A 19,960-nucleotide genomic window follows, 5' to 3' on the forward strand; every position below is an offset into this window, starting at 1 on the left:
GGTGAGGAATTGGAAAATGTGAGTACGTTTAAGTACTTGGGTAGTGTGATGAGTAAGGATGGAGGTTTGGAGGATGAAGTGCTTGAAAGGGTACAGCAGGGAAGAAAGGTTGCTGGTTCTTTGAAAGCAATGATAAGAAACAGGGAAGTGAGCATGGAAGTGAAAAAGTTACTACATGACAGTATTGTGATACCAACTCTAACGTATGGAAGTGAAGCTTGGACGTTGTTGGAAGGACACAAGTCAAGAGTGAGCAGTGGAAATGAGTTATTTAAGAGGAGCCTGTGGAGTCACATGGAGAGACAGGCTGATGAATGAGGATATAAAGGAGCGTTGTGGTGTGGATGTGGATGTGATAGGAAGCGTTATGAGGAACATACTGAGGTGGTTTGGCCATGTGGAGAGGATGGAGGGTGAAAGACTGACGAAGAGAGTGTATGTGAGTGAGGTGGAGGGGGAAAGAGGGAGGAGGAGGCCGAGGATGAGATGGAGGGATGGGGTGGTGAGGTATATGAGAGAGGGGGGTGTGAGTTGGGAGCAGGGGAGTGAAATGGCGGGGGACAGGGCAACTTGGAGGCGTTTTGTTTGTGGCCATCCCAAACGGGATTGAGGCGTCTGGCAATAGATAGATAGAATTTTTATAGACGTAGTTTATTGAAATTGGGCTACTAGTTAATGAGTTACACACAAAACAAAGCTTTAACACTTTATCTCAAAACATTGATTTGGAAAGTACGTCGTTATTTGACTAGACGCCTCAAATGTAATCAACCTACTCTCTCTTTTGCTAAAATGTGTGTTGCACACTATCATGTTCATTGCCTTCCCAAACTCAAGTATCCTTTCCCCTTCCTCATTCCCTTTACCATATACACATCCCCCATGCACAATTTCATATCCTTGAACTGCTTCACCTACATGACCATTAAGTCCCCTCCCAAAACTACAATTTCATCATCCCCCATACCACTTACCACATGTATTAAGTCATCCCAGAATATATCTTTTTCTCTAATAATCCAATCCAGCCTGTGGAGCATACCTGTACACCGATATACCATAAATGACTATGTGACCGCCGACCAAAATTTTCACTACTATTATCCTTTCATTCATTCTCAATACGTTCACGACATATTCCACTCATTTCTCCTTAACCAACACACCCACATCACTATATCCGCCTGCCCTACCTTGCCAAAATATCTTGTAATGACAATCCCTCTCGCCAATCATTCAGGCTGATCCACCCCTGCATCTAACAGATGAAGGAAATACACAAGCTGGCTGCTTTAGACGCGCCAGATTAATGATGCACAGGGTAATGGGAAAATTCAACTAGAAGTTGGGATCATGAAACCATCTCCCTATTAGACCAGTCAATCTTCAACCTTTTATATGCAACAAATATTACCTGACATATGAGACATACATAAGGCATGGGTTCACCACTAGGTCATTTAGCACAGGAGAATAAAGCATAAAAATACATCAATCAAGTAAACAATTGAGATCTGGTGGCTACTTATTGAGACATAATTATAGACATATCCATTCCTAATCAAGTGTTAATTCCTGACTTGGTCATCATCCAGAGGGAGACCAACACACATCCCAATACATACATAAATTTGTAAGTCTTGGTTCAGTTTCCATTTTGAAAATACTGTACAGTATTGTGAATATTCCCATACCTGCTCAAGTTCATAAGTTTTGGCTCTGTCCTCATCCAAATCTGCTGTTTTCTTGTATGCCATGGCCAGTCCCCACACGGCCAGGATGGAATATAAGTTGTCTCGCACCCAGGCATGGTCGTTGTCAGGACTCGCTGCTAATAATCCTGTCACCGCATCCTTCACATAGTGTCAGGGAGAGAGGGGAGGATATACTAAGTCCTCATTAGAGTATTTGTTAATTTTTAAGTTCTCTTCTGCAATTTAGTATACAGTAAACTACAAAATAACTGCCTACCAAAGCACTATTGCTACCAGTACCAATGTTGTTGCTGTGGTTTAAAGCCCATCTGATCATGAACTTGAAGTATAGGAAGGGAGCTGAGGGATGTCTGCATAACAATGCAATGCAGCTGCCTAGTAACACAGACACCCCCCATATAAAGGCACTCTTCTCTAACATCACTGCAACCTCTCAAACTAATATATTACTTTCCCCTAAATATCATTGCTGGCTGTACTTCAAAAATAAATAAATAAATTTAAAAAAAGGGATATAGTATTTTGAAATACATCTATCTATCTATCTATTGCCAGATGCCATAATCCCGTACGGCGTGGCCATTTGACTCTGAGTTAATTGTTTTACAGGGAGGGGCACTAACCCTCCACCAACCCACTTGACAAGTAGGGAGCACGTATGGTTTGATTATATGGTTACCACCCAGCGTTGTAAATGGTTTCTTGGCTTACAGGAAACCATTTGGCTTGTCACTCAATGTAAAGCCACCTGTAATGGAAAGAAAAGCAATAAGTAGTGACAGGAAAGATGGGAGAAATAGGAAGAGAGGAGGGCAGGCACAGAAAAATAATGATAAAAGCTAAGGAAGAAGTAGGCAGCACTACATCTAGTGAGTGGATGAAATACATCACTGACATATATCTAACTGTTAATAAGGATTTACTGTAGTGAAGAATACATGCAGCTCTCATTATAACTAAGGGGTGAGGTATGTGTACAGTATCTTTATTAACGTACCATTCTATTAAAACCACAATACTGTAACTACAGGGAATTCCCTATTAAAGTTCTTTTGCTGCCTATTACTCTCATCTGCTAGTTTCTCCTATTTCCAGCACGAACTAAGTGGTGAAGTTTTGATATTCTGGAACATATCTCTTACTTATAATAAGGGTTGTTTGTATAATACTGTATTATATATTAAAAAAAAAAAAAAGGGGGGGGGAGGATGAACAAAACTTATTCTGGTATAGCATTTAACATTACGCTACCAATCAAAAGGTACAGGAACACTAGCTATGGTACCTATCTATTGCCAGACTATGTCAATATTTAACTAAGATTAACTTAACATATAGTGTACAATGAAAGATAAACATATAACTGTTATATTAACCCTTTCACTATTGCATTCTTGTTGCTGCCAGATATTCTATTAAGCTTATGAAAGAATGGCAGGACTGCAAGGGCTAATGTAACCTTTATTCACACCTTCACAATAAACAGGCATCTGTAGTTGAACAAAATCATCACTGCACTACTGCTACTACTATAGATGGCCTTCCAAAAGGTGAATCAAATAATCAAAACCAGCCGATCTTTCAAAGGTAACTGAAATCGTCAGGATGCAACAAAACCAAAATACTGTACTTGTACTCTAAAAAGTATCCATGTCATCAGTGTGAAGGGGTTAAAACAAACATGCTATGCCACCTTTATCTTATCACCTGTCACTGGTTCTCCACTGTCCTATATGTATACGAGATAGTGCGCAACATTATTTCTGTCTTTCTCTACAGATATCATTTGCACCTTAGGGTATCATTGTTACAGGCAGGAAACATTATTATTATCATTATCCATCCATCCATCATCCAATCCTTTGTTGCCCCATGAGGAGCACAAGAGCCCGGGGCTAGGCAAGTTGGTCCTGACATTTAAGATCAGAGTGACCAGCCTCACTCATCTCTGAGTGGCACTATGTGAGCAATAAACCCCAACCACCCCTTGGATATAAATCTACACAGGCTCAATTCGATTGGAGATCCTTACTTATCCATTAAATCATCAGACGCCATAATATTAGTAGTAGTAGTACTACTACTACTACTATTATTATTATTATTATCATTATTATTTTACATCATCCCAACTCTTAGTTTCATCTGAAAGATGAACTGAAATAGGCTAGGCAAGTTGGTCCTGACATTTAAGATCAGAGTGACCAGCCTCACTCATCTCTGAGTGGCACTATGTGAGCAATAAACCCCAACCACCCCTTGGATATAAATCTACACAGGCTCAATTCGATTGGAGATCCTTACTTATCCATTAAATCATCAGACGCCATAATATTAGTAGTAGTAGTACTACTACTACTACTATTATTATTATTATTATCATTATTATTTTACATCATCCCAACTCTTAGTTTCATCTGAAAGATGAACTGAAATAGGATTATGAACAAAGAATATTAAAGAATAAAGCAGGGAGAATATTGATGAGATGCAGTTTGGGTTTATACCAGGCAAAGGAGCCACTGATGCCATAGTCACTGTTCGACAGTTTTAGGAAAAATATATAGGAAAGGAAAGGGAACTGTACTTTGTTTTTGTTTATTTGAAGAAAGCCTTTGACAAAGGGTGGTGAAGTGGGCAATAAGAATGCTTGGGATTGAGGAGTGGCTGGTTAGGGTCGTTGTGGCCATGTATGTGGGCACTTGCACCCAGGTAAGGGCAAATGGAGATTTCAGTGATGAGTTTTCCGTGAATGTTGGTGTGCATCAGGGGTCAGTCTTGAGCCCCTTGTTGTTTATCATGGTACTTGCAGCTCTCTCATGTGACTTCAGAAATGGACTCCCATGGGAGATGTTGTGTGCTGATAATTTGGTGTCGATTGCAGCAATTGAAAGGGAGGCAGAAGAATTATTTAGGAAGTGGAAAGATGGTATGGGGTGCAAGGGCTTAAGAGTAAATGCAGATAAAACAAAAGGGATGGTATCTAATGCTGGTGACAGTACTGTCAAAGAAGAGGGAGATTGGCCACGTGTGATTCGCCACAAGGCATGGGAAGTAATTTCATACTGTGTTTGTAATAGGTATGAGCATAAGAGATGTAGCGGTATTAGAGGTAGACTGCGAGATAAGGCTGATTTCATGTATGCAATGTGTCAGAGACAGCAGGTGGAGATTGTCAGGCATGAAAGGATTGAAATTGCTGGTGGGTCTCTTGACTTTATGGAAGAGTTTTGTTATCCATTAGACATGTTACGTGCTGGAGGTGGGGCTGGGGCTAGCTCTGTGACTGGAGTAGGGAGTGGTTGGGAGAAGTTCAGGGAGCTGTTGCCTCTCCTGACATTGAGAGGGTTCTCCCTCCATGCTAAGGGATCTTTGTATGCGGCATGTGTTAGGAGCGTACTACTGTATGGTAATGAGACTTGGACAGTCAAGGAAGAGGATATTCGCGGGCCTAACATATATACAGAAATGGCAATGATTATGTGGATGTGCAGTGTGTTCCTAAGTGTGAAGCCTGGGGGGGGTTAGGTTTATGATGGAAGAGTTAAGAGATATGATGGGACTGGAGTGATTTGGTGTTGTGATGAGGAGAGGTAGACTGAGATGGTTTAGGCATGTGGAGTGCATGGGGGATGATAATTGGGTGCAGAAAGTGCGAAGTGTTTATGTTAGGGGTAGGGCTGCGAGAGGTAGCCTAGACTGAAAAAGATCTGGGACAAGGTCACTGAGAGTGACCTCAGGGATAAGGGACTGAATCGGGATGCTGCCTGAGATTGAGCAGCATGGACAGCCGTCATAAGGTGACCAAGGCTGACACACGCAAGCATGTTGGAGCCTTCAAAATTAAAACAAATTATTAGCTGCATGCCTAGTGAAATGAGTCAAATAATCATTCACACATCATTTAGGCCATGTCACATTAATAATTACCTGAATATAGCTAACTGTTTCAATTTATCTTTACTGATGCACTTCATACATCACTACTATTACTGTATATCATTATTTCCAAACCTCACAAGGAAATCTGGAGGTATGTGTGAGAAGAGAAATTTGAACGTGATCAATGGTAACTTGATGGGGAAAAAAGGAGAGGTTCCCAGGTAGGGCTGTGACAAAATACCGAATCAGCGGTCATTTACCAGACTGGCACTTTTAATGGGAAAATATAATTTTTATCGCAAATTAGGTTAGGTTCATGCACACCTAATTATCTAACATCAGATAAAAAAAAAAAAAGGGAGGGGGGATTAATTTTAACTTAGTAAAAAATATCTGAATTCTGGGCAAAAATTTGCCAAGCTGGCAGAAGTGTTTTGTCTTTAGCTTGGCAACTCGTCTTGGCAGACTTCTAGTTTGTATAAATATTGATTTAACATGCAAATACTGTACATTTATCTGCACTGTAAATCAATATTTATGCAAATATATGTCTGTCAAGGCATGCTGGCATTCTACTGTATGGCAAGTTTTTGCTCTGAATCCTGGTATTTTATCAACCATATCAGATTTCTGGGCCGGGCAGATTATGTCTATGCTAGAGTCAGCAGCTCTTGCACTGACCCACATCTTTGTGCTGCGATATTTCTCTTTGATTGCTTTTGGTATCATTTTAAAGCTAAATAGTTGTACTTCATCACAGTACGGTACGTTCAAAAAAGGAAAACAAAGAAAATGAAATGTCAAAATGACCAGTTGGAGTTAGGCAAAAACCAAAAACTTTATACCTTGCTGTACAACAATATTTGCCATGAATAAAGGACTGTAATAAAGAGACAAAGCCAGGGTCAGACCAGCTGTGTAGTGCCCACCATGCATAAAGCAACCATTCCATGATGTCACACTCGAGTCTGTTATGACATAAATGCGATTTATGATAAGTATTTTACAAAAGTATCTTAAAATAACCCATAAACGTGTCAACGGATTCTCTGAGGTTGGATTTGACATGACACGAAAATGTGTCACTGGAATCTCAAGGGGTACCTAATGGTTAAATTAAACACAATTGTTTTTTACCAGATTTAAGATAATTAGGTGTGTATGAACCTACATCATAATATATATATATATATATATATATATATATATACTGTACATGGTAGGTGGTGGCGACCATCATCCACTCACTTGATGTAATGCTGCCTATTTCTTCCTCAGCCTTTACCATTCTTTTTCTGTGCCTGCTCCCCTCTCTTCCAATTTCTCTCATCTTTCCTGTCACTTCTTTTTGTTTTTGTTTCCTTTACAGGTGGCTTTACATTGGGTGACAAGCCAAATGGTGTCCTGTAAGCCAAGAAACCATTTACAACGCTGGGTGGTAACCATATAACCAAACCATTCGTGCTCCCTACGTGTCAACAAATGGGTTGGTGGAGGGTTAGTGCCCCTCCCCATTAAACAAATAACTCAAAGTCAACTGGCCACCCCTTACGGGATTATGGCGTCTGGCGATAGATAGATATAATATTTTCACATTAAAAGTTCCAATTCAGTAAATGACCACCAATTCGCTATTTCATCGCACTGCCAGGTAGGCCATGAGAGTGAATGAAAAAGAGATGGAAAAAGGAAAGTTGTTTAACCATCTGACCTCAGGTGGTTCACAGTGTTGAATACTACAGCATTATATACCTGATGTTAACCAAAGTATAATAGTGCAGATAAGATGCCTCCTAAGGCAGGGCTCTTGCTAACTGCCGATGGTTGCGAGCCATTTGGCTCCTAAGGTTTCAGATTTACGAGCCAAGTAAATATTTAGTAGCCAAACTGACTACCAGCCGAAATATTTTACAAGCAATAAATATATTTATTTACACACTGTGATGATTAGAATCATATAATGAGGTTTTAAACATTCACAGTGGCAACATGGAAAGGCTTAATAATCGATCACAATGTGCTTTTTTGTTCATTTAAATGAGATGTACTTACTCTGTAGTTTACTGGGTTTTGAAGTAGATGTATTTTCTCCTCGCCAAAAGGCGACTTGCATGCAAAATTTGTTCACCGAAGGGAAAAAATACTCGCATTTGCGAGCTGTGGCTCGCCAGACAAGAGCCCTGTAAGATCTAATCTCCTAAAATCCAATGGTCTTTTCTACTTCACTCTTGTTACCACATGACAATTTTAATCATATGGACTAATTCTGATAAATTTCTGTTTTCAAAGAACCCCAGAATTTCAGGTGCCCAGTGTGTCATTCTAAAGCTTTATGATGCTCTGAATTAATCAGAACTTAATAATAACTCATTTTGACAATATCTCCCCCTACCCTATCTCAACAATCTCATCTTCCCATACAAACTGATCAAAACTGTTCAAAATATTTTAAAAATACAATTTTAAAATAACCTGACCAAACATAAATTATATAATGTTCAACCTATCACCCACCCTGGACATTCTCTGGATCCCAATTATCTTGAAACTAACTGATATCCATTCAAAAGTACTGTACTATGCAGCAATGACTGGTGAAAACCAGATCACTTCAGCTGACTGGTTGTAACTGGTTTAAAAAACTGCATTTCAGAATTATTCAATCTACTGACTGGATATCTCAAATTATCAACGGTATGACTACACGGTTCAGACAACACCTCCAATTTCTTTTTTATTCAGGAGCTACTACTTACCTCGACACAGATTAAGGTGGGAGTCCTAAGTTAGGTTTGGATTTCGTCTTTCAAAGAGGTGTCATCCGAAACAGCACATTTACCTTATCAAATTCCATGGCCACTCAAAAAATACCTTAAACTCTTCCTCAGTTGATATTGACTGAGACTGAAGAACATAGCTTTTCCCATTTCAGTAACAACTATCCTGTTAGGGACTAGTAATTCTGACATAATAACCACCATGCTAGGTGCAATTATGTGTGGCTGCGATAAAACCAAACTGAAACAAATTGTACCAAGAACAAACTCAGTGCTTTTAGAGATTCCATGCCAATGACCGATATGTCATTCTGTTTACCTGGTGTCTAAGGATGGTGCGATACACTATCCGATGATAGTAGTCAAGTCGCACTCCCGAATTACTTCTGCTCCGCATTTTCGGTTACTAGTGGCCTCTAAGATAGTTCATGCCCGATCCCCTCACAGCTGAGAGAATATACGATCACCGAAGACATTGCTTATTACCATAATAAAAGCATCGAATCTTAAGAAAATTTAGATTCTAATACTTACTGTGTAGTGTACAATCTCCCGTATAAAGGATCAAACTCTTATTATGATCCTGAGCTCTACCATCTATAGACCGCCAGCCCCTCAAGGGCATAAAGGGCATATTATATTACAGATTTATATAATATTATAATCTAACGGTAGAGTACAATATAAATGTATCACATACATCTCATTTAAAATTTAATAAACTTTTGCTCTCTTCAACTACTAGATTTCTTAATAACTGGCGCGAAGCAGACGACGCTACCATCAGCTGTAGCAGCAGCAATGTTACCAAAGGGAATTACATCGGCCATTTGATGATTTCTAAATATATAATGGAAATTTTGCACACAAGATAAATTGAACATATACTTCGCTACATTAACTTCATTTTCTAATAGAGTTATTACTACGCTGAGTAGTTACATCTTGCTGAAAAACAAATGTACCATGGCTGAAATATTGGTAATACTTCTAAAACGTAAACAAATGAGAAGAGGCCACGAGTCAGGCTGACAATCAGCAGGCAATTTGCCTGCATCACACAGCATGAGGATTTTTTGCCAGAGAAAGGCATGATTGTTGCTTGACTGCTAAATTGTTTTTATTATGAACCAGTCGCGTACCATAACATAATGATGTGTGCGCATGTAATTCTTCGCTTCCTGCTATATGTGGTGGCTTTTAGTTCAAGTGGACTATGTGAAGAACTAGCCCAAACCAACCAAGTTAAGTTATGTATCCTTTTCTTACTACGGAAGTGAATGACAGTGTGGGAACTCCTGTGAATTAAGTCAAGAATAATGTAGGGTTTTGCTGAAGAAATTGACCACTATCACGAGTGTTAAACAAGCGAAATATTTCATTCAAGTAGCTATTGTTGGATATACCTGATATCTGTTAATAAGGTTTAGTAAAGGGTGCTATTAAAATTTAAGCCCATAATACATCTGATTATTGTGTGGGGGTGGTCTGTATTAATATTTCACATTTACAGACACCTATCCAGTGATGTCCATCAGTTCAGTAATGTACTTGTAGATAATACGTTCAAGCAATAATTTCCTTCCCCTATCAATGTGTTTTTACTTCAAGCTCTGCCCTTATGCAGGGGTAAGGCTTTGTGGAAGAAGGAAGGGCATAGTGTAAAAAATATATATATATATATATATATATATACATATACATGTACAGTACAGTATTTCCTCGTATATCGACGCATTTTACTTCGATCCCTCATTTTTTGTACTAGAAAAAAGTTTTCGAGTTGTTTCACACATTGCTAGTTTCCCTGCACTTCAACGCTCCCAGTCGGCAGCTAACACTCAGCAGACGATGCATACCAATGCTTAGTCTAGGCACTGTCCATTTTTCTATACAATAGTTTTCCATGATCTTTATACAGCAGGTTCAGCAGGGCAGTAGACACACGTGAGTTTCTTATTGTTTATGATCGTAACATGATCTTCAGCCGTGTCGTGCTACTATTTCTTAACGAAGAATCATTACATGTTTCTTGTCACATTATTCATTTTTGTTTTGATGGACAAATACATGAAATGGATGTAACATAAAGCTTATCGATATTTAAGGGAGGAAAGAATAATAACAGTCCCAATACAGACATGGTAGACTCAGCACACCATTTTTTAATTCTACTGTATTTGACTATATTACAGCCTCTCTTCCCTGTAGCAGTGAGTAAAATAATGTTGTTATAATTTCTCTCTTCCATTTAGTGACAAAGAGAGCACAAAATGACCGGGTTTTAGTTGACCACCTTTGATGCCAAAAATTAAATCTATCTATCTATCTATCTATTGCCAGATGCCATAATCCTGTAAAGGATGGCCATTTGACATTGAGTTATTTGTTTTACGGGGAGGGGCACTAACCCTCCACCAACCCACTTGCTGACACGTAGGGAACATGTATGGTTTGGTTATATGGTTACCACCCAGCATTGTAAATGGTTTCTTGGCTTACAGGAAACCATTTGGCTTGTCACTCAATGTAAAGCCATCTGTAAAGGAAAGAAAGCAATAAGAAGTGACAGTAATCTGGTGAAAAGTGGCAGTTTTTCCTTGGTTAGTGACATCGGGAACTACCCCATCCACCCTCAACACACCTTCACCTGCCACTCAAGCCAGTCTTCACTTTATTTCTGGTAAGGATTTTTGGTGTTTCAGCTCATTTTGACAATTTTAATGTCTTTTCAGGTACAGTACATGTTTATTGTGTTATGCTGTTCTAGCATTAGTAAACACTCTTCGTTTAATTTTGGGCAGGGCCTGTTTAGTGTTATAGTACTTTATGATAGGGTAGGTACATGTCCCACCGGAATGCTCCTCTATTTTTCCCATTGATTCTTAACCCCTAAAGTACGCAATTCGCTCAGCACGTCTGTCCCTCCAGCCACAAAACAGGGTCGATTTTTCGACTTTCACCAAGGTTAAAATTTTTCTTCCACATTTCAAGAGACAGAATTTACACACCTGAAAATGTATGTTTCAGCCAGATTGACCAAATAGTTATCGCACAATCGCCCGTCAAAGATGCAAAAAAGTTACCAATCCCCCGTGGGTGAAAATAGAAAATGTACAGAAAATGCATTATTTTCAGTAAATAATTATATATAAATAGCTAATGTCAATGTGAAGTGTTCCCTAGATATGAAATGTCAGTGTGGCATATGCAGTGGCGTACCCAGAAAGCTGAAAAGGGAGGGGCCTTTTTTTTTTCTTTTTAATTGTGCAGCCCATGACTTTGGTGAGTGCAGCAAACCCGTACAGCTGGGGGGTTCAGGGGGGGGGTTGCTGTACGCCCCCCCCCCTCGAAAAAATTTTGCATTTTGGCCAATTTTATTATCATTTTGAGGCCATATGGAATGGGTATACGACATAAATATAGCATATTCTAAAGTCATTTTTAAGTACTCTGTGCCACTGAGTTATGATTCAGTCTCTTCAATAACCTTATACTGTACTACTAAAATTCAAATGCACACATTTCAGTCAAACAACTTTGCAACTGTAATAAACTAATAACAATAACTTTATAAAATTATAATAATTTAATCACTGTATTAGTCTCAGTTACAAACAGTTAAACTTATATATATATATATATATATGCAAAAGGGGGGGGTCATGGCCGCATGGCCCCCCCCCTTGGTACACCACTGGGCATACACCCATAGGAACAAAACAAGCCGTGCAAAAAGTGGAGGTGGAGTGTGTATGGCAGGAGGGGGGAGGAGGATGGAGGGATAGGGGAGGAGGGAGAGGGGAGAAGGGTTGCTATGCACACACACTGCTGTAGGGAGTATGTTAGAGTATGGTTGGTTGGGAGGGGACGATGTGGAGATGACGCAATGAGGCTGAGGGAGGTAAAGTGACGGTGGTGATGGGGGGGTTCCTTCTCCCCCACCTTAGGGGGCCAGTCACACCATACCACCCCAGACACTCTAGCGTTCATTGGTCTGATCCTATATACGTCACCAAAGGGGCAGAGTTACCCTCCCCTAGTTTTTTGTGTGTCTTTATCGATTGTGCGGGATAGGCTGGCGTGTCAAATTACACAAAAGCATGATTGTGTGGCATCAGTCTTGAGGGGTTAACTTCACACTTCGACGTTTCACGGTTCACGAGGTTTTGGCAGAACATCCAAGCAGCGAAAAATGAGGAAATACTTTATATATATATATATATATATATATATATATACACAGTATATATATATATATATATATTAAATACTGTATATATATATATATATATATATATATATATATATATATATATATATATATATATATATATATATATATATATATATATATATATTAAATACTGTATATATATATATATATATTTATATGTGTGTGTGTATGTGTTTGTGTTCTTACCTAACTGTATCATCATCCAATCCTGTGGCATCCCATGAGAAGCATGGGAGCCAGTGCTAGGCAAGTTGGTCCTGACATTTAAGGTGAGAGTATATATATATATATATATATATATATATATATATATATATATATATAGACTGTACTACGGATACTGGTGGGGACATTCACCGTCCACTCACTCGATGTAGTGCTGCTCTCGGGTGACAACCCTTTCCTCTCTTCCTTCCTTCCTCTCTGCACCGTTCTTTCCTTCTTTCTTTCCTTTCCTTTTGCCTGTGGGTGACCGTGCACTGAGTGACACCCCAAATGGTTTCCTGTACACCAGGAAACTATTTACTATGCCGGGTGGTAACCATATAACCAAACTGTGACGCCTGGTGACTTAGTGGGTAATTAAGGCGCTCCAACCGAATTGAGCCTGTGTATATTTATATCTGAGGGGTGATTGGGGTTTATTGCTGATATAATGCCACTCAGGGATGTTTGAGGCTGGTCACTCTCATCTTAAATGTCAGGACCAACTTGCCTAGCCCTGTTCTCCTACGCGCCTCATGGGGCAACACGGGATTAGATGACGGATGTATGTATGTATGTACTACAGATGCTTATGTATACAGTAAGACCTCACTTTAACAGACTAATTGGGGCCCATGCCATTCCGAAAAATGTGAAATTCCGATAAAAGCAACATCCAGACTTCCCTCTGCTAACCCGGAATTTTTTCGCTTTATCAGACACTGGTCTGGATCGTATGAATGGTTTTTAAACTGTTTTGACTACCTCTGTGGTACTGTACTGTGTTATAACTTCATTACATTAATCAAATGGTATAATATATATAATAATACTGTACTGTACACTGATAAACATGTCTTTTATTTATCATATTGTGGTGATCATAGCTGAAGTGGTCAGGCAGTCCGGACTGCTTCTGGCTTTATCGGACTTTTTCTGATATATAGGAATTTTGTCCGGCAGCTCCTCAAGTCTGATAAAAACGAATTCCGGTCTATTGAAGTCCGTTATATCAAGATTTTACTGTATGTGTGTATAAGAAAGCTTCAGATCTTGACAAATGCTTTTAACAAAACTTTGCACATGCTACCATTTGGAAAGCAATATTTGACATTTGCATTTCCTCCATATTTTCATATTTTATCTTAACTCAAAGTGTAGTTCAGAGCTTGTTCAAACAGAGGCGAGCACAACATCGGGCTGCAGTTGAAACAATGTTGGGTCTTGGTGATCAAGTCAAACAGCAGAAGATGGTCAGTGTCATTGCTGCAAAGATTTTTGAGGTATGTACTAATTTATGTTGTAGCCAAGGAAGACTGAGCATTAAAGAGGGAGGGGATGGGGGTAGAGAAGAGTAAGGTATCTGGGAGAGAGAGAGAGAGAGAGGGGGGGGGGGAGGAAAATACAGTAACTCTTAACCGTCCATTGTTGCAATATCTGGCCCAGCGCGATATCTAGTGTCGCTGGCTCGGCCCTCTTAAAGTAATGTCTGGTGAAATTATGCAATATCTGGCATTGAAACAGGACTTAACCAGTGGTTCTTTGCAATATCCATCGTCGAGGTGTATCAACTGGCTCAGAAACAATAGCCAGTCGGCTCCGTATAACTGTATCATTACTTTATTGTATTTTATACTTAATTTTCATCTTTTACACATGGGAAAGTTTTTAGGATAGAGGGCTGAGACAGATAGTATTGCAATATCCAGCTCAGCAATGAATACTGAGCCAATGGGGAGTACCACTGTACTATGCAATATCCAATGTTTCACGTTATTCGGCATAGGGCTTGGCTGAATTATGCCAGATAATTGTGAGTTTACTGTATAAGTAAAAGGTATTGCAAAAGGTCTGAATGATGTAACAAATATGGCTATTATTGAGAGACAATGCAGGGTTCGTACCGTAACACTATTGCTCTCTCAGTTTAGTTTTTATCACATTAGTGTCATATTGTATTATTCTTGGGGTCGGTAGAAGTAATCCTACATGGCTGTTTATTGCATGCTGTTTCATAAACAGTAAGTGGAAAGGGTGGGACCTGAGTTGCAAGCAGTTCTGTTCATGTCTCAAATTGTGGGAGGTTGTATTTTGGGCTTCTTTTTTCATCTACAGTAGTTCGTGTATATCCTCGGTATGATACAAAAAACACACCAAGGTAACGTGTTAAGCCTTTTTAGGTGGGAGGGGGGAGAAGTTCTTACTTAATGATTTTATCTGTCTACAGTATCTATTTCCAGCTATTTACCTTAATCCTGAAGGAGGTGGCCACAACCAAAATGCATATGTGCCACCCAGTCCCACCATCAGGCCACCCTTCCTCAAGCTCACACCTTCGATGTCATTCATATACCTGGCTGTTACCAGATGGTTGTATTGAGCTGCATGTCTTTGTGTGGTCAGGTGCTGGGACAAAAGCAGGTGGTGCTGAGGGAGGCTGGTTACATCCCTGGCATGGACTTCCCTGAGGAGGAAACTGTGAGAGATGGTAGGTATTGCACGAGAAATTAAATCCTTTAGTTGGAAGGTGTACTGTATTTGTTTAGTTTATAATTATATCTCCTGAATGATTTATTCAATTTAGGAAAGACTTCTAATAGTGAAGAGATTAATGAAAGCTGCACCTAACTCCCTAGATTAGGTAAAACTCTTTGGAGACAGCAAGATAAAAATTGGTATGTTGTTCTTTGTCTGAAAATTATTTTGAAAGTTACTGGGGTACAGTATCTTAAGACTAAAACTTATGAAACAAAAACCCTCCATGACCACAGCATGACTGATTATCCAACAGATTAGTAATGCCTTTTTCCCATTATTGTTATTACCTTGAGGAGATACTGGATGCTGCATTGCAACTCAGTAAAGCACATTCTGTCTTACAGCTATTATACTGTACTTGATTGTGCCAGTAATAAATTCATGAATAGGGAGTGTTTAGGGAATGTAATCTTCCGTAGTTGTTTTTTTTTTTTTTTTTTTTTTTTTTTTTTTTTTTAGCTACAGTATACAGTACACTACAGGCAGTCCTCTTTATAAATCCAGATGTGGTCAGAAGTATCAAAATCTTTCCATTTAATTGGTGCTGTAATTGGGGAAAATAGGCAAATAAGCATTATAGGTGCCAGTGGAACCATGAGATGCACATTTTTACAAGTTTTGTCAGTGTACAAAAAAAAAAAAAAAAAAAAGGCAACTTATAGCATGGACTTATTGTATTGTGTAAAAATTGCATTATGAGTCTGTATTGAAGACTATAATCCTTTTACCTTAACTTGGCCAGCATGTTGTCCTGTTGCAGTTTATTTCATGTAGCTCACTGGCAGAATTAGACAGTACCAGCACAATAGCTCTACATCCTTTCCACAGCACTTCTTCATGACTAGCATCATATTCTAGTGTTAGTCTCTTGGTACAGCTCAGTAATCACGGTTGAGAGATGGTGATTTCAGGCCAAGTTAGAGTAAAAGAGCATACTTACAATCCCAGAAAATGACTGCACACAGCCTTGTCTCAAACCCTGGAGAACACCGCCTTCCTGGGTGAGATCCTGCTTCACCTGCCAGAGATCACCCATGATATCCTACGCCAGAACCGACCATGGCAACTTCTCTTCACGTGGGGAGTCTTCTTTGCAACACAGTCAAAGTTCCTTGACAAGAGCACAGCTAAATTCATCTACTTGGTAAGAGTTTGTGTAGACAACTAATTATGAAGTTTAAATGGCGTAAGGTGTCAAAACTCTGATTGGATGAAAGGTACTTTATGAAGAATATTAGAGGTGAATCAATATCAGGAACTTCGATAGATAGTCTTTGACTGTAAAAAATTACTATATTGTAATTTGTTTGGCGGCAGTGATATAGCCTAATAATATTAATGATAGTTATCAGGATTAATGTATTTACTACTACCAAACTAAAATTTTGCATATGGTACGATAGGAAAACTGTGGCCAACTCATGGATTCTGACTGGAATGCATTTTCACACTAGACCACTGGTTTCATATTAATTTTGTATCATTCCCTGTGATTCACTCTCAGTTAATTACAGTATAATCATCTGGAATTATCTAGAATAGAATACTGTACTGTTTGCATGTGATACTGTATTGTTAAGTGAAGACAAAGTGGAACTGCAAGGCTTGGCAAATGAATTTGGGAGAGTGTGTAAGAAACGGAATCTAAAAGTGAATGTAGGGAAGAGTGAAGTTATGGTCTTTGAGAGAACTGAAGTCAGTGAATGTACAGTGAGGTTGGATGATGAGGAAATGGAAAATGTGAATGCATTTAAGAACTTGGGTAGTGTGATGGATAAGGATGGAAGTTTGGAGGATGGAGCACTTGAAAGGGTACAATAAGGAAGAAATGTTGCAGATTCTTTGAAAGCAGTGATAAGAAACAGGGAAGTGAGCATGGAAGTAAAAAAAGTCTCTGCATGATAAGTATTGTGATACCAACTCAGACGTATGGAAGTAAAGCTTGAACCTTGTTGGAAGAACACAAGTCAAAAATGAGAGCATTGGAAAGGAGTTATTTGAGAGGAGCATGTGGAGTTACATGGAGAGACAGAATGACAAATGAGGAAGTGATGGAGCATTGTGGTGTCGATGTGAATGTGATAGAAAGCATTGGGAGAAATACGCTGAGGTGGTTTGGCCATGTAGAGAGGATGGAGGGCTAGAGCCTAACAAGGAAAGTGTATGTGAGTGAGGTGGAGTTGGGGAGAGGGAGGGGGAGGTTGAGGATGAGATGGAGGGATGGAGTGGAGAGGTATATGAGAGAGGGGCGTGTGAACCGGGGAGGAAGGCAGTGAAGTGGCGGGTGACAAGGCGACATGGAGGCAATTTGTTTGTGGCCATCCTTTCAGAGATTAAGGTATCTGACAATAGATAGATAGAATACTAGAGTTGTCTCAGCCATAAGACTTGATGGTGCCACTATTAACACTAAGGATCCTGTGACTCACGTAGCTGCATAAAACCATCAGCCATTACTGGAACAGAATTCAAGAGTTGTCCTGACCATGAGAGGAGTAATGGCACCAGTATTAACATTCAGGCTTATGTGACTCACTCTCAAATGAATAAAGTAATTTGTATTAGCCAAAATACAAGAGTTATGACCGACTAAGTGTTAAAAGGAAAAAAAAAATTGCAGGTGTCACAGGAGCTGGGTCTGGCTGAAAAGGACCCCAACTACTCCAACCCATACTCCCGGCAGGACCACAAGAGGCCGTCATCATCATCATCAGCAGCAGCAGCAGCAGCCAACAGCAAGACCAAAAAGAAGAAGACCTTCAAGAAGGGTCCACAACTCTCACGGCAGTTTGGTGACTTGTGATGACACTGGATGTGCTAAATGGAAGACCCATATTCTTGTCAACTTAAGAGGCTTTCAAACTCCTCTTCTATACCAGCCTGTTTCTGCATGTGGCACATTAAAATTCTCATCCAAGATATATTAACTACAATCCATCAATAAAATCTAATACAGTATTTGTGTTGGTGGAATGGTACTTTAAATGAATCAACATTGAATCATGATTCTAAGGGTTAAAAGCTCAAAAGCACCCATTTCTGAATTACTATTACTTTATAGTGAATCAAGAACAATAAGTGAAAAAGAGGTGTTAATTTTTAAGCAAAGTAATTATGAAATCATAACTGATAATTACCTCTTGTTGGCTTCAGGCTCATTTGGACATAAATCTGCTGGATTGTAGACTGAATTTGTCCTTTTCCCACAGTCCACTATTCTCCTGTAGGGAATTGGGGCATGTAATGGTATAACCAGGTAGGCAGGCTCTTCAGTTACATTGATACTATTGCATGAAGGTGTCCAGCATCGATAACTGCCTGTATACTGTACATTCAGTTTGTTGCGTTGATGAAGGCTCCAACACGCCAGCCTGTATTAAAAACAGTAGTACCGTAATAGGTAATAATAAGAGGGAATAACTGCATAGATAGAGGTGTTGGAAAGCCTCCTGTACCCACAAGGACATGGTGCCAAGACTCTAGGGGCCATTGCTACTCATAAAACTTCTTGAGCTTAAGTTGTGTATGAGATCACTTGTTAGTGGTTTTATCCTTACTTGATTAAGCAACCAAATATTTCAAATAAAACGACTAAATATTATTTTAAATTACAATAAACCAAAGCCAAACTAGAGTGAATAACTTGATAAATATGACAAAGTTAAATTAAGACATTAAACCAATGATAGGGAGAAATGTTAATTGTAAAGAATTGGTCAGGATCTTTTATGAATGTAGGCCCAAACAGTGTTGAGTTTTCATTGAAGGTTGTTTTACACCACTGACAGCACCAGTGAGTGTGTGGATCTGTGTGTACAGGGTGATGTGTGAATGTTGTCCACAGTGGCATTTTTCACTGTACAGAAGATTGTACAGTAGTAGGAAATTGTAAGTTTATTTATTGTAACCCCTTCAATCTGATGCCATACTGAATATTTTATCCTTGGTACCTCCAGACAGTTTTATGCAGCATAGAAAGAACAGCTTCTTTAAAGGGGTTTATGAAAGTTACATGGCAGTCCTGTTTGAAAATCACCCCCAAGCTGAATAAAATTATCTCAAGGTGGTAGGATTAAAATGTAATATACATCATCAGGCTGAAAGGGCTCAGCTTACCAGTGCCCATATACATAACTGCTGTACTTTACATATTTTCAAGCTTTTGTATGTGCTTGTACACATTGTTTCCAAACCACTGGTTGGTAATCAAAGTTGAGTAAAATAAGTTTAATATTTTAGAGCTTTCAGCATTGCACTTCGTAGAAATGTTGTTTTAGTACAAAAGTTATGAATTTAATTGAGTCAGTTACTTACTTTGTGTCTAATCCTTTGCCTACTAATGGGAAGCGAACGTAATGGCCATGATAAAAAAGTGTTCGGGTCATTGTGTAATTTTATTCTTTTATCTTTTCATCATTTTACTTGCCCTTCATCCCCAAGTCCTGTAACGTGATTTTCTGTTATTTACAATACAGTTAGCTTTCTCTCTCACTTTTTTTTTTTTCTCTCGGAAGCTTTCCAAGACCTTAGTTTTCATATTTCTCAGAATATATACATGCGAGGTCTGTCCAAAAAGAAACTGAACTTTTTCATTAGCACACCAGCTA

The 19,960-nt window shown here is 39.1% G+C and overlaps 2 protein-coding genes across 3 annotated transcripts in view; one reads left to right on the forward strand and one right to left on the reverse strand.

Annotated features, from left to right (window-relative positions):
* The window catches only part of LOC145403244 (putative phosphorylase b kinase regulatory subunit alpha), a 114,981-nt gene extending 106,210 nt beyond the window's left edge, over nt 1-8,771 (reverse strand). Inside the window, exons 1-2 of the mRNA XM_080275059.1 lie at nt 8,694-8,771; nt 1,695-1,853 (exon numbers count right to left, since the gene is read on the reverse strand). Of these exons, the coding sequence (XP_080131185.1) occupies nt 1,695-1,853; nt 8,694-8,771 (237 nt within the window). The remainder of the gene's footprint in view (nt 1-1,694; nt 1,854-8,693) is intronic.
* A 590-nt stretch (nt 8,772-9,361) lies between these two features.
* Nucleotides 9,362-19,893, forward strand: LOC145403245 (coiled-coil domain-containing protein 134-like). 2 transcript variants are annotated; one of them, XM_080275060.1, is made up of 5 exons: nt 9,362-9,628; nt 13,977-14,098; nt 15,219-15,303; nt 16,302-16,497; nt 17,974-19,893. In XM_080275060.1, the coding sequence occupies exons 1-5, from the start codon at nt 9,526-9,528 to the stop codon at nt 18,278-18,280; spliced, it is 813 nt and encodes a 270-aa protein (XP_080131186.1). In that variant the 5' UTR covers nt 9,362-9,525; the 3' UTR covers nt 18,281-19,893. The 2 variants fall into 2 exon arrangements, with proteins under 2 accessions (XP_080131186.1, XP_080131187.1); XM_080275061.1 differs by having other exon boundaries at nt 16,319-16,497; nt 17,974-18,301.
* The last annotated feature ends 67 nt before the right edge of the window (nt 19,894-19,960 follow it).

This window comes from Coenobita brevimanus, chromosome 60 (assembly GCF_032717465.1).
Source record: "Coenobita brevimanus isolate Jiangsu-jjx chromosome 60, ASM3271746v2, whole genome shotgun sequence".
Classification (NCBI taxonomy): Eukaryota; Metazoa; Arthropoda; class Malacostraca; order Decapoda; family Coenobitidae; genus Coenobita; species Coenobita brevimanus.